Source organism: Lycium barbarum, chromosome 10 (genome assembly GCF_019175385.1).
Source record: "Lycium barbarum isolate Lr01 chromosome 10, ASM1917538v2, whole genome shotgun sequence".
Lineage (NCBI taxonomy): Eukaryota > Viridiplantae > Streptophyta > Magnoliopsida > Solanales > Solanaceae > Lycium > Lycium barbarum.
The window spans coordinates 123,091,476-123,105,846 of NC_083346.1; the positions used below are offsets into that span (position 1 = coordinate 123,091,476).

Sequence of the window (14,371 nt, forward strand, 5' to 3'; positions counted from 1 at the left end):
TAAATTGTGTCGGAGAGAGTCATACATATTTATTAAATAAAATTATTTATAATAATTTTATATATGACCTGATTGTATAGATATTTGTTACACTGTAATGCACAGAAGTGATGATTATCAATCAGAAGTATTCCTACTACTATTAAATACTAGTATAATGTTTAGGTATGAAAGAAAATGGGAAGGTGAGGTGTGACAATCAAATCCAGCACATGCAAACAAGAGCATAAAGTCAGCAACCAACAACTAGCTAGCAGACAATCAACCAAATGATGATATCTTGAATTTCAACAAATTCACTCTTATTTTTTTTCCTAACTTCACATTACACTTATCTCTTGTCATTTCCTTCTTTGGCTTTTTGCTTCTCCTCTCTTTCCTTCTCAGTTTCCTCGCTTCTTCGGGTTTTGTTATATATATAGATATATCACTAAGAACTCTTTTTCTTCTTCTTCTGTGACTTCAGGATCTCTCATATCCGGGCTTACACTAATTTAAGTCTTAGCCATGGGTGGTGGTGGGGATCACAAAGAGAAGGTAATGCTAGCTTTTCATTCACTTTATGTTCTTCTTTTCTTTTCTACATTTTAATAAGTTATTCCTTTTGTGTTCTTCGTTTCTTCTCTACATGTTAATAGGTTATTCATTCGCTTTCAATTTATGTGTATTACTTTTCTTTTTAATTTTAAAAAGAATGATTCTTTCATACTTTGACAAAATTCAAATAGTTCAGAGGTAAAATTGGTTGTTTCCCTCTTGTTCCGGATGTTCTGGAGCAACTGTTAGTGGGGAGGGAATTTTTGAAGTACTTGACTAAGGACTAGCTATTTTTGTTACAAAAATAAGACGAGGGTAAAGTTATTCTATTTTGAATAGTTCGTGAATATTTTGGCCCTATTTTTATTAAAAAATAATTTAATTCTAGACTTCTCGCTTATACAAGGTAATGCTCAAATAGTTTATACTCATACACATATTTATGATTTATTTAGATCACAAATTTTAAATGTCTTTTTTTCCTTTATTGAACTTCTTGCCTAGTAAACACCGTCAGATAAGTTTGAGTGGCGATAATATAACACAACAACTTCAAGTTTTATTTTTTTCCCCCTTCTTTTTACCAATAAGGCAATAACCTTACATTTCTTTATTATTTCTTAATAGACCACTACAATGGTGCTCAAAGTTGATCTTCAGTGCCCTTGCTGCTACAAGAAGACCAAGAAAATTCTTTGCAAAATTCCCCGTAAGTCATTTTTTGCCTTCAATTCTCCCTTTCCCCGTCTTATTGTTTCGAGTTTAACTTATATACATCGATTGTGTAGAGAAGTAAATATTACTGCTCAACTTAATTTTACATATTGTAGCAAGTTAAGTGCGTTATTTTGAAGATTACGATTCCAAAAAGATAACATGTAGATAACTTGATAATATAAAAGTTTCCTTTGATATTTTTATGTAGATATTGTTATGTACTTAATGTTAAAATGGTTTGAATTGCAGAAGTTAGAAACCAGTTGTATGACGAAAAGGTAAATATTGTCACTATTACTGTAGTGTGCTGCAGTCCTGAAAGGATTCGTGACAAATTATGTTGTGAAGGAGGAAAAACAATCAAGAGCATTGAGATCAAAGAGCCCGCGAAGCCCAAGCAGCCTGAGAAACCCAAGAAGGGCGAGGAGAAGCCTCCTCCTGACAAGCTTGTTGATTCTACCGATACGAAAGGGCCCGAGATATCCGGGGTTGTTAATAAGCCCAAGGACGATCCTACAGCTGCGATGGTGGCAACACCGTGGATGTCAGAGCCAATGATGATGATGCCGCCAGTCCAAGGATACCCTCAGGCAGCACATGGATGTGGTTGCGGGCAAAGTTACTATACGGGGGGCCCGTGTTATCAGTATTATGGAACGCCAACACCGCCACAGCCCGCCCCATATTACGGTAACTACTCATATGGTTATGGGCCTGGGCCTGGCCCATCTAGCTATGGAAAGGGATGTTATGTGAACAATGATTACTTTAATGATGAGAATGCTCAAGGATGTACAATTATGTAAATGTGACACAATCACTGTGGGTCACTGAATAGGGCCTTCTTTGTGCTTTTTCTTGGGCTTTTCATTCACTTTATTATGTTCTTCTTTTCTTTTCTACATTTTAATAAGTTATTCCTTTTGTGTTCTTCGTTTCTTCTCTACATGTTAATAGGTTATTCATTCGCTTTCAATTTATGTGTATTACTTTCCTTTTTAATTTAAAAAAAATGATCCTTTCATAATTTGACAAAATTCAAATAGTTCAAAGGTAAAATTGGTTGTTTCCCTCTTGTTCCGGATGTTCTGGAGCAACTGTTAGTGGGGAGGGAATTTTTGAAGTACTTGACTAATGACTAGCTATTTTTGTTACAAAAATAAGACGAGGGTAAAGTTATTCTATTTTGAATAGTTCATGAATATTTTGGCCCTATTTTTTTTAATTAAAAAATAATTTAATTCTAGACTTCTCGCTTATACAAGGTAATGCTCAGATAGTTTATACTCATACACATATTTATGATTTATTTAGATCACAAATTTTAAATGTCTTTTTTTCCTTTATTGAACTTCTTGCCTAGTAAACACCATCAGATAAGTTTGAGTGGAGATAATATAACACAACAATTTCAATTTTTAATTTTTTTTCCCCCTTCTTTTTACCAATAAGGCAATAACCTTACATTTCTTTATTATTTCTTAATAGACCACTATAATGGTGCTCAAAGTTGATCTTCAGTGCCCTTGCTGCTACAAGAAGACCAAGAAAATTCTCTGCAAAATCCCTCGTAAGTTGTTTTTTGCCTTCAATTCTCCCTTTCCCCGTCTTATTGTTTCGAGTTTAACTTATATACATCGATTGTGTAGAGAAGTAAATATTACTACTCAGCTTAATTTTACATATTGTAGCAAGTTAAGTGCGTTATTTTGAAGATTACGATTCCAAAAAGATAACATGTAGATATCTTGATAATATAAAAGTTTCCTTTGATATTTTTATGTACTTAAATGTTAAAATGGTTTGAATTGCAGAAGTTAGAAACCAGTTGTATGATGAAAAGGCAAATACTATCACTATTACTGTAGTGTGCTGCAGTCCTGAAAGGATTCGTGACAAATTGTGTTGTAAAGGAGGAAAAACGATCAAGAGCATTGAGATCAAAGAGCCCACGAAGCCGAAGGAGCCCGACAAACCCAAAGGGACCAAAAAGCCCAAGGATGCTGAAAAGCCGAAAGGGACCGAGAAACCCAAGGTTGTCACCTTTGAAAAGCCCAAGGACAAAGCAAAAAATGCCGAAAAGCCCAAGGACGGTCCTACAGCTGCAATGGTGGCAACACCGTGGATGTCAGAGCCAATGATGATGATGCCGCCAGTCCAAGGATACCCTCAGGCAGCACATGGATGTGGTTGCGGGCAATGTTACCATACGGGGGGGCCGTGTTATCAGTATTATGGAGCGCCAGCACCGCCACAGCCCGCCCCATATTATGGTAACTACTCATATGGTTATGGGCCTGGGCCTGGCCCATCTAGCTATGGAAAGGGCTGTTATGTGAACAATGATTACTTTAATGATGAGAATGCTCAAGGATGTACAATTATGTAAATGTGGCCCAATTAGTGTGGGTCACTGAATAGGGCCTTCTTTGTGCTTTTGCAAAATGTCCAGAACAAAGTTTTGGGCTCTACGTGGATGTCTTTTCTCTGTATTACTATTGTATTTATTAATTTCAAATACGATGTACGAGGTATAGTTTTATTTTAAAGAAAAAAAGTGCAGACAGAGAATAATACGTAGGTGACCAGATGGCTGGTGAACTGTCTTGTTTTATAGTAATTCGTTATACATTTGATTAAGAAAAGTCACTTCACTAATCATTGCTCTTTTTAAAATAATACTTTGTGGTATAATATATCTTTGATCATTAGTTTACCTTATTGCCCACTTTGTTTGTTCTCCATACTATGTATGTGTCGTGTGTTGTTTCTACATTTCGTGTCTGGTAATACTAAGTCGGTTGAATCCGTAGCTAATGTGTGTGTTTTAAGTCACTAAGTTTTAACAAATATTATATTCATAACTTTAGAAGTACAATAAATTTAATTTTTAAGTACTTTAAAGGTTAAAATTAAATTTAACTAACAACTTACTCCTTTAAAGGGTCCAACAAAAACGTTTGTCTTTAATCATCCCCTGCTTTGAATTCCCTAATAAACAATTATATTGTTCATATGTAAAAATTAAAACTTCTTTATGCATATATACGGTTTGTAGTGATAAATGTGATTCAAACAATAATTTAGGTTATTGATTCGACTTTCGGCTGTGAGATTTCAGTATTTTTCAATATTATTGCCTTTAAATTCTGCTTCCGTCCTGTAGCTGCTATTACCTCTCTTGAACGTGAGTGGACAAAGGACGAATAGCCTTGTTGTAAGTAGGGGCGTAGGTGGAAGGGTGCAAGGGGGTCCAATTGAACTCCCTACGTTAAACATTATACTATATACTATAAATAGGGTAAGTATGATTTTCTATGCCCGTTAGCATAAGATTTTTTTATTTTTATTTTTATTTTTTATAACCCCCTTGTCTAAATTTCTGATTCCGCCACTAACTATCTGGACCTTTATCTCTCTAACATTAAAAGATTAAAGTGAGAAACGATTAGTATTGATTCTTGGAGGTAGAGTTTATTGCCACCACCATCAACAACAATAACATATCCAGAATTTTACATGTGGAGTCTGAAAAAGAGCAAACCTTACCCCTATTTTTGTGAGATAGATAGGCTGTTCCGACGGACCATTCTTGGAAATAGATTTACCATATCAAGAATTTTTTTTTGAGTATGGGTGTGAAATTGTCAACATCCTTTGCCTCCCTATCTTTGGTACAGACATTGAGTTGACCTTTGGACTTTCACGTTCTCTTTGGATATAATATCCGAAGAATATTCAGGTCTTTGACTTTGGTTAGGCTAATTATTAGAGTATTATATATATATACTATTTCCTACTTCGTAAAAGTCAACCTCAAACTCAGTGGCGGATGTAGTGCAGATTCAATTGAACTCAGTATTTTCATTATATAGAACCTAAAGACAAGTAAATGTTACTAACAAATATATTGAACCTATAATCTCAATGGTAAAATAAATTTAGTGCTAAAAAACTTGAAAATTGAACTCACAAAATTAAATCTTGTATTTGTCTCAGCCTCCAGGTAATGGTGGCGCCACCTTGAATATAATCAAGGGTGTCATTCATGCTTTTTCGCCGAATAATTCTATTATGTAAATAGGTTAAAAAATAAGCTATGTATATATATACTATATGTTGAATCCCCTTTGCTTATTCGTTTGTTTGCTTCTTTATATTTGGTCTTCTTTTATGAAAATCTTGGCTTGCAGTCGCAAGAGTACCCTAAAATAGCTCAAGAGCCTCTTGATGAGCTCTTTATTCCATTTACATATAATAATATACTTCACTCTTTCTTTTTCCTGAAATTAAAATATGCATGGTTGCACAAGTTTAATAACTTAATGTTGCTTTTGCGAGAAAAAAGACGCTCTTAAAGGTGGTCTGCACGTTTCAATATTTTTATGATTCTGTAGCACTATAAATATAGATAGTCCTTTGTAAAATAACTCAACTCACTTTTCAATTTTCTAGCAATTAATCATGGGAAATTGTATTGATACATCATTATCTCCACCTATGATTCAAAAAGATGAAGAGTTAATTGATTTAGCCAATGATCAAAAGCATGAAGAGATGCAATATTATGTTATTCAACAAGAATTTGAGCAATGCCATTCACCTACATGTTTATCTAATAATGACAAGAGTGAAAGTTGCAAGACTCAGAGAATCAAGATTGTGCTATCAAAGCAACAATTGAAGGTGCTTGTAAATAACGTTAACGAGCTCCAATGTGGACAAATCCCAATTCAATCTCTACGTGTAAGAGAAGGTTGCAAAAGGTGGAAGCCTTCTTTAGTTACTATTCCAGAGTTGTAGATTTTTTTTTTTTTTGGTTTAACTATCTGGTATCAGAAATTCACTAGCGTGACTAATCCAAATTCGCCCTGAGTAGGACCCATTTAAGGGGGCAGAGGCGGAGCTAGGTTTTTGAGTTTATGTATTCTGGATTCTAGTTGTTATAGTAAGAAAATGAGAGCTTCATTTTTCCCCTTTCGTTATAGGGGCAAAGTTGACAACTTCTGTTTCTCTAGATTTCTCCACGTCATTTTTTAAAAGGAGAAGTCCAAAAATTGAGGTAAATTGTAATAAAATGACATAATTGTATAGAGAGGAAATGTCACCTTTTCCTTTCCTTTTCGCTACTATATAATAAGTGCTTCTTAATTTCAATAGTAATTGTACAATGAACAAAGGAAGAAATTACATTTTGAGAAACTAAGTGGTGTATTTAATTTGTCAATGGGATGGTAAATATTCCATGTGAATTGTATAGATAAAAATTTAAAGCTTCATCAACTGAATTTGCTCTATAGAAGTGATGGAAGCTAGCAAGGTTCATATTAATTGTCCCACAACAGCTAAAGGAGTGGATTGGTAAAACTTATCCGCATCCGGTGCTCATACCAAACCAATAGATGCATGACGTGTTTGTACATAAACCTTTATCAAGTACTTAACCATGATTAATTAACATGCATTCTCACCTCATTAAATCGCTTAACTATGGTAAGTTTACATGATTTGGTGTAAAAACCAGTTGTAGTAAGTATTTACCGAATTAATTATTTTCTCCTTATATGGTATTAGACGATATTCACCTCATGAATAGCTTTGTAGGGTAGAGTTAGGCCCGGTGTCTATTTTCTTGAAGTGATATCAGAGCAGATCTATCGAAATTCTTGATTTATCCATTGTCAGCCCTCATGTTATATCGTCCATGCACCATACACGAGGCATCCGTGGGTCAAGTGTTCCCCATTAATTGAGGGGATGAGTTGTCTCCACTTAAGATTAATAGTTTCACTTCTTCTTCTAATGGTGCACATTTATATAATGTTAATACTAATAGTCTATTCCTTGACAAAATAGTACTCCATTACAGAAATCAAGAACCACTCAGCTGTAAGAGTTGTGAGTATTAGCAAAAACAATCAAACTTCCAATTATTCTTAGTCATCTGAATCTAAAGCTGAGAATAACTATACAAATAAGTAACTAAAACAAAAAGAATTACACACCAGTTGTGACAGAATTAGTCACTCACTTTACATTACAAATGAATTTGATCTTTATTCCTAAATCACTTCCACTCTTTGTATATACAAGAAATGCAAGAATCTGACTGATGAATCAAGATAGTAGCTCCACGTTTCTCTGTCACTACATGAATCTTCAAAATGTTTTCATGATCCTAATTCAAATTTAGACCATCTTTAAAATTAATATAGTCCAATGATTCTGTACAAATAAGCTATGTTGCTCGGATCCTCAAGTAATGTCGCGCCCATGTTAGATCCTCCAAAAAATGCATAACTGTTGGAGGATCCGACACACATCTAGTGACATTTTTGGAGGATCTGAGCAACATAGCATATGAAACACCAAACAGATTGAAAAAATACACTGACCTTGTTGCTTCACTTTTCGTTTTCTTGCTTCAACTTCTATAGCTTTCGACAATGTCTCAATCTTCTTCATTAGCTTCTGTAAAAAACCAACCAGATTGATAAAAATGATATAAGGAAGATGATAAGTTGTGTGTTAAGGACTTTAAGATGAAAAAAAGCAAAAGATTTTTGTTTTATGGTAATATTTCACCTTAATTTCTTCATCTTTAGTATTCAAAGCTGACTCTTTTGTCTCACAAAACTTCCTTAAACAGATAACCTCTTTCTGTAGCCTGTCATACAAAAAACCAGATACCGTATCGTCGTTATCACTCTGGCTGCATCCATTAGTCTTATTTTCTTCCTGATCATCTCCTCGGTTCTTGATCTTATGCGCCTCTGTGATTTCGTTGCTGTTTATATCCACAATAGAATTCTCCTTCATTTCTGCATTTTCCTTTCCAGCACTCTCAACATTCTTATTTCGAGAAGTCCATAAACTCTTCTTTACCAAGTTATTTCCAAGATAGTGTTTAGTCTTTTGAGGTTTTGGGGATCCATTAGGTTTGACAGAGACGTTGAACGCTTGCTTCAAGCCTTGTTCGAGTGTTTTGAGCCTCAATTTTAGCTTATCCTATAGCAAATTTTTTACTGGATGAGCATAAAACACATTAAGTTAGTTTCAAGAATCGTGTCGAAAAGCTCACCTTGAGTTGTGTTTCTGCCTTGGCTGTTCTCTCTGATATGGTTAATTTGTCTCTCAGTCTTTGCATCTCTGCCTATATAACACAAAGGTAATAAGTATCTCAATAAGTCTTAACTGATAAGTTACTTAAAAAATAAAAAAAAAACACTTACTAGGAGTTTGGACATATATTTGGTTAAAATTTGGAAAAAAGAGTTTCTAAAGTTGAAGTTGAAGTTGTCTTTGGACATGCATTTCACTTGGAAAAAAAAAGTTAAAGTTTTTTGAGCAGAAAAAGATTTTTCACTTGAAAATCGGTCTTGACCAGAATCTTCAACAACTAACCAAAAGGTTAGTCCAATGTAAAACCAAACAATGTTTTGAAAAGCCGAAAAGATTTCTATGACCAAACTGCTTCTTAAGTCGCACAATATTTTGCTTTAATGACCTGCAACAGCTTTCTTTCTTCTAGCCACTGTTTTACAGGCATGACTTTGTCATTCTCATCTTTCCACTCGTTTGCCACGACAGTTGCAACTCGGTTTGCTGAAACCTTAACTCTTGCTAGTTCCCTTTCAAGCGTCCTCTTCTCCTCCTACAAGATTTGGAAATCCTCATGTCTTATATATGCTCTATAACATAGTTGTTTAGTAGTATTACTAAATATGTTACTGCATGTTTTTTACTTGTAATTCAGAAATTCGTCGTTTGTAGTCACGAAGTGTATTAGCTGCTGCTCCTCCAGCAAGAATTGCCTCCTCAAGTTCTATAATGGTTTGGCTTAGCTTTTCCACCTCAAGAATCTTTTGACGGTTTGTCTTATCAAGTATTTTGTTTTCCTCCTTCATTGAGCGAAATTCATATTAGGCCAGGATTTTCATTAAAGGGATTCAAAATATAAAGTAAACAAACGAAGAAGCCAAGAGGATTCAACATCTACTATATAATTTTGATGTTGTATATACATTGTAATTTTCCAACTTTACAGGATGGACTGGGTTGAAACACCTACCTGAAAGATTTCGATCTGTCTTCTAAGCTCAAAGTTCTGATTTTGAATCTCCTCTACTATTAATGCCCTTTCTAAAGCACTTTTTAATATCCTTTCTGCTTCAAGCAACGCCGCCTCTTTTGACTTAGTGTGTCTATCCAAAGCCCTTTTATCCTCTTGTAATGATGCAATCTTAAAAATGACCAGGAAAAACAAGTTAACGCTTGCCAAAGCATTTTGAAAAATGAAGCATTTGGAATGAGTTTTGTCATTTTAAAGCAAAGTACCTCATTCTTATACATCTTTATCTCTGCCTCAAGGGGAGAAATAATGGACTCGAGATAAGGAAAATCATCATCCTTCTGATCAGCATATACTCTTCTAAGAGCTGTTTCGGCAGCATATTGTGCAGCCAGTGCTTCTTTCTTCTCATTAGCGAGTTGTTTGATATCAAGATTCTGCATTTGAAGTCATACCCAATAATTTATATGCCTTTTGGCAAAGAAATGGTTGCTTTTGATTAGTATACCTTTTGTTCAAGAAGTGTTTCGCCGATTTTCAGCCTTCCCTCCAATTTTTGAAATTCACTTCTGAGCTGTCGAAAATAGGAATTGAATTTATCAACACAATATGTAGCTAAACTATAACAAGAAAATGTATGCGAAATAGAAAATCAAATAGAGACTTGATAGATTATTCTGAGAGTACCTCTCCAAGAGCTTTGTCTTTGAGGACTTCAGTTGCTTTCAAAGCCTTAATTTCACTTCGCGCTGCTCCCAATTCTCGATCCTTCTCTGATGAAATGCACATGAAGAATTGAAATTCAATAGCTAAATTCCGCTCTTATATCCGTATGCAGTGTGTTATAGGCATGCACATCTATCCGCCGAAGCTTCAGAAAAGACAGTTACCAAAAATAGTACTATACTACAGCTGAAATTAGGACTTTAGCAAGTCGTTTAAGCCAAAAACAATGTGGTGATTATAACGAAAATGCAAGTTTTACCTAATCGCTAAGATCATTTCGGTGTTAGCCTTATAATTTGGCCTATTTTTAAGACAAACTGGACAGACAGAATCAGAACAAATTTAGAAAAATACCAAATTTATTGAATTGTTTTACCAAGTTACTTCTCAGATGACTGGTGCATGGAAAGTTAAAAGGACATAGCTAAAAACTTAGTGCTCATGATCTGACAGTTCTCTGTACTGTTAAATTTTCAATTGTTGCCTTGCTGACTGAAAGTGCCACTAACTTATGTTGCTCGGACTCTTCAAAAATGCTGTCGGGTGTATGTCTGATCCTCCAAAAGTAGTGTCTTTTTACAGGATCCTTTAAGGGCACGATAACATTTTTGGAGCATCCGAACAACTTAGCCACTAGCTGTTTGAAAGGAAGGAAAAAAGGAAAGCTAGTCTCTATGTTTCACAAGAATAAAAAGACATCAAACATGTTTCATATTGAATTTGAAAGCTTTTGGTAAACAGAATGATGTAATGCTTGTCTTTAACATCTTAGGTAGACTAGTAGCACAGAACACACAGAGACTTGTTAACTCCTCTATAGCAACTACTGTTACTGATCATACGTCGAAACCATTCCAACTACGAAAGTAATAACAAAAAGAATTCATCAGTGGAACATGTTAGATACTGAGAAAAGAAAAGAAAAAGAAGGGGCAGCATGGTGCACTAAGCTCCGCTATGTGTGGAGTTCAGAGGGCCGGACCACTTAGGTCTTATGTACACAATCTTACCTCGCATTTCTGCCGGAGGCTGTTTACGCAGATTGAACCCCTAACCTCCTGGTCAAACGGAGGCAACTTTTTATTGTTGCGCCAAGGCTCCGCTTCTAATGAACATAGAGGGGAGCCTTGGCACAATGGTAATAGTTGATGCCATGTGATACGGCGGTCAAGGGTTCAAACGGCGGAAACAACCTCTGATTGAAATGCAAGATAAGACCGTGTACATATACCCCAATGGGGTCCTCCGCCGACTCTCATAAGCAGAAGCTTAGTGTACCTGACAGCCCTTTTCCGCCGGCTTGAACCCATGACCTCCTAATCGCGCGGCGTCCTTTTTAACGCCGCGCCAAGACTCCCTTTCATATTGAGGAAAGAAGATTCTTAAAAATGAACATCTATGACTTTTACCAAAGACATAATTCTGTCATGGCAATTACACCAGTTAGAAACAAAATCAAGAAGCACAACAGAAAGTGAATACTAAAAGTAGTTTTTAACCTTTGAGTTGGTTCCGCAAGTTGTTGAGTTCCAAGATAACAGGATCAGGATGAACATGGAAAAGTTCCTCAGCACAAACTTCATAAAAGCCTGACATTTCTTTTTGTTTGTTTGTTTTTTGTTTTTTTTTTCCTTTTCTCTTGTGTTGCTATAACTTCTAACTATAGTGCAAATGTGCAATACTTGGAACTTAAAGGTACTAAGAAAGAGCTAAGATGCTTGTAGGACTTTGTAATTGTAGCTATTTGAAGTGTCCATTACTTATATAAAGAAAATGAGTGGACTTAAGAGAATGGACTTCCCTTCTTGTGAAGCAAACATCAGAAAATAACAAATCAAAACCAGCTTAGTCAGGTTTAATTTTTTTTTTTTAGTGAAAGACTACTATATAATATTTCAATTCCACATTCTTTTTCCTAGTTTAATTTAACTACTCAACTTTAAAAAAGATACTAATGATTGTATGGAACAGTATCTCTATATGCTTCACATTCTTCTTTTGTGCTCTTACTAATTGGTATGGTTTAGCTGTAACATATTCTTGAAGATTGTCTTTAGTGGAACAAAATTATAAAGAAGGTATTTTAAAAATGTGGTTCAAGAAATATTATTAAAAAAATAGTGAACTTTAAACTAAACAAGACAAAATGCTAGGGAATAAAGGCTATGTTGTCCTACACTTGTCTGGACTTTGCTTTTTGAAGCTTTCCTTAAGCAGAAAGGGGGTGTTAAGTAATCAAGTTTCATTTCTACAATAGAGCTCTTTTCTTTTTCTATTTTGCCCCCTTTTTTCCTTTTAAGGAAAGAGATTCCTCTTTTTTTTTTTTTTTTTTTTTGGTTGGTTGAACTATGTGGTGTCCATAACTTGCTGACCCGATTAATTCAGACTTGTTGTATAGGGTCCTTTTAAAGGGGGATACGTTCTCTATCAGAAATATCTTCATTCATAGGGCGCGAATACACCGTCTGATAGTTGAGACCACTGGCCCTGACTAATATAGATCACACCGTGTGGGCTCCATTACAAAGGAAAATGCTCCAGATGCCCGATTAATCCAAATATGTGCTGTGGACTCATTTAAGGGGAAACTCTCCCTACCAATACTTTCTTCATTTTAAGATTCAAACTCGAGACCTATGGTTGAGAGATAAAAATGTACAACGACAATCATCTATGAAAACTTGGGGATTGATGTGACATTTTCCAAACATAATCTCTAAACAATGATGGAAAGCTCTTCTCACTTAAGACTAGACGAAAATAAATTGCTTAAACGTTAAACACTCCTTAAAAATCTTGAAATCACTGATAAAATACAAAGAAAATGAGGTGTTGATGACAAATTATTGAAAAGGGGTTCAAACTGAGTTGCTTTAAAGTGCATAAACAAACTTTGTTGCTTTTTAAGTATGAATGATATATAGAATATAGTTGAAGATAAGAGCAAAGAAACAACCATATTCTGATACTTCTCTAGTAGATATAATATATAAAGCTTCTGATAGTTGGATGACACTTGGCAAATGGCATTATTCAAATCGTGCATGATCAAAGTTTTAGTGAGACAGAAAAAAAAAGGGACATCTAAAATAGGCTAAATTAATACAGATTAAGTAATAAATAAGATAAAAAATTCAAATTAATAGATAATAGTTGAGTGCTAAAATAGTATGTAGAAAAAACGTGTCATAAGTATATTGATTTGATGTAAACTCTAGGTGCTAATAAATTTCACTCAAAAAACAAATGCGTGATATTAATGTTCAAAACAACTATTGATTCAAATATTTTAAAAATTAAATGAAAGAAAAAAAAAGCAATAAGATTACAAATATTCAAACATGTCTTGATTGGCAAATGAGTTTTCTTTTCTACATTAATTACTTAATGAAATCACAATATTTTATAGTACTAAAAGAAATTAGTGGGGCTTCTTTTCTACATTTATAATTTATGTAATGAAATTCCCTATTCATAATTCTGAAAGTGAACTCAATGGGGTTTCAAGCTAAGCTGTAAAGGTTTCAATAATTTCTACCTAATAAGTTATAATATCTTTTAATGATTAACTTTAAGTAGGTAAATTGTGATAAGGAATTTGTTCTAATCTTGATTTCCTAATAATTCTTCCTTCTTTTCCTTTCCTTTTGTTCTCTTTTTGTTTTTATATATTACGTATTTATCACTCCATTATTGATGCCTTAAGTACTTTGTATCTTGTTTATTAGGAGTCCATTATCTTAATTAACCTCCGTTGACATATAAATCAAACTAATTAAAGAAATAACAGCTAGTTTCCAATGCCTGAAAGAACTTTTTTCACGCAAAAAAAAAAGAAAAAAAAAAGGGATTAAGATTCAAACTACTCGTATTATGGTCATGTAGAATTGAAATTACATAAATTAAATTTGCAGTATTTAAGTAGAAAAATCTTTTTTTTTTTTAAATCTATTTGTTCTGTTCTTTCTCTATCCCCTCCTCCGAAAATTGAAAACAAAATAAAAGATAGTCCCTCAGTTTCATTTTATGTGATACAGTTCGATTAGGCAGGAAATTTAAAAAAAAATGGAGAATTTTTGAAACTTATAATCTTAACATGTCATAAACCTTTAAAATTTGTGATCGTTAACATGTATGTCAATAACATCAATATAATTATAAAACCATTTCATTAAAGAAAATGAGAAATTTAAGTTAAATTATTTTTAAAGTTTTAAAAAGATCATTCTTTTTGGTAAAAAAAAAAAAAAGAATAATATAAATTGGAATAGATCCTATTTATCTCATGATGTTAGTGCATATTATCGAACCCTAAAATTT

General features: G+C 34.0%; 2 protein-coding genes across 6 annotated transcripts in view; one reads left to right on the plus strand and one right to left on the minus strand.

The window, feature by feature from the left end:
* LOC132616102 (heavy metal-associated isoprenylated plant protein 39-like) overlaps window positions 1-3,874 on the plus strand; it is a 48,954-nt gene extending 45,080 nt beyond the window's left edge. Inside the window, exons 1-4 of one of the 5 annotated variants that reach the window (XM_060330699.1) lie at window positions 217-537; window positions 1,165-1,246; window positions 1,504-1,667; window positions 3,269-3,874. In XM_060330699.1, coding sequence (XP_060186682.1) covers window positions 508-537; window positions 1,165-1,246; window positions 1,504-1,667; window positions 3,269-3,643 — 651 coding nt within the window. In that variant the 5' untranslated portion in view covers window positions 217-507 and the 3' untranslated portion in view covers window positions 3,644-3,874. Of the gene's footprint in view, window positions 1-185; window positions 538-1,164; window positions 1,247-1,503; window positions 2,188-2,742; window positions 2,825-3,068 lie in introns of those variants that run through there. The other 4 variants (XM_060330696.1, XM_060330700.1, XM_060330698.1 and 1 more) reach the window with 4 other exon arrangements.
* A 3,252-nt stretch (window positions 3,875-7,126) lies between these two features.
* LOC132616101 (microtubule-associated protein 70-5-like) lies at window positions 7,127-12,883 on the minus strand. Its single transcript, XM_060330694.1, has 11 exons — window positions 11,551-12,883; window positions 10,013-10,098; window positions 9,834-9,899; window positions 9,592-9,762; window positions 9,326-9,496; window positions 9,000-9,155; window positions 8,762-8,908; window positions 8,336-8,407; window positions 7,840-8,262; window positions 7,650-7,725; window positions 7,127-7,432 (listed from the first exon to the last, which is right to left on the minus strand). The coding sequence occupies exons 1-11, from the start codon at window positions 11,645-11,647 to the stop codon at window positions 7,425-7,427; spliced, it is 1,473 nt and encodes a 490-aa protein (XP_060186677.1). The 5' UTR covers window positions 11,648-12,883; the 3' UTR covers window positions 7,127-7,424.
* Window positions 12,884-14,371: the final 1,488 nt, after the last annotated feature.

Bases quoted from the DNA above. Each gene is read 5' to 3' on its own strand.
- LOC132616101 (XM_060330694.1), bottom strand. From the start codon at position 11,647: ATGTCAGGCTTTTATGAAGTTTGTGCTGAGGAACTTTTCCATGTTCAT. The intron at 10,099-11,550 runs GTTAAAAACTAC...GCATTTCATCAG, and splicing joins CTTGCGGAACCAACTCAAAG to AGAAGGATCGAGAATTGGGA. The intron at 9,763-9,833 runs GTATACTAATCA...CTTCAAATGCAG, and splicing joins AAACACTTCTTGAACAAAAG to AATCTTGATATCAAACAACT.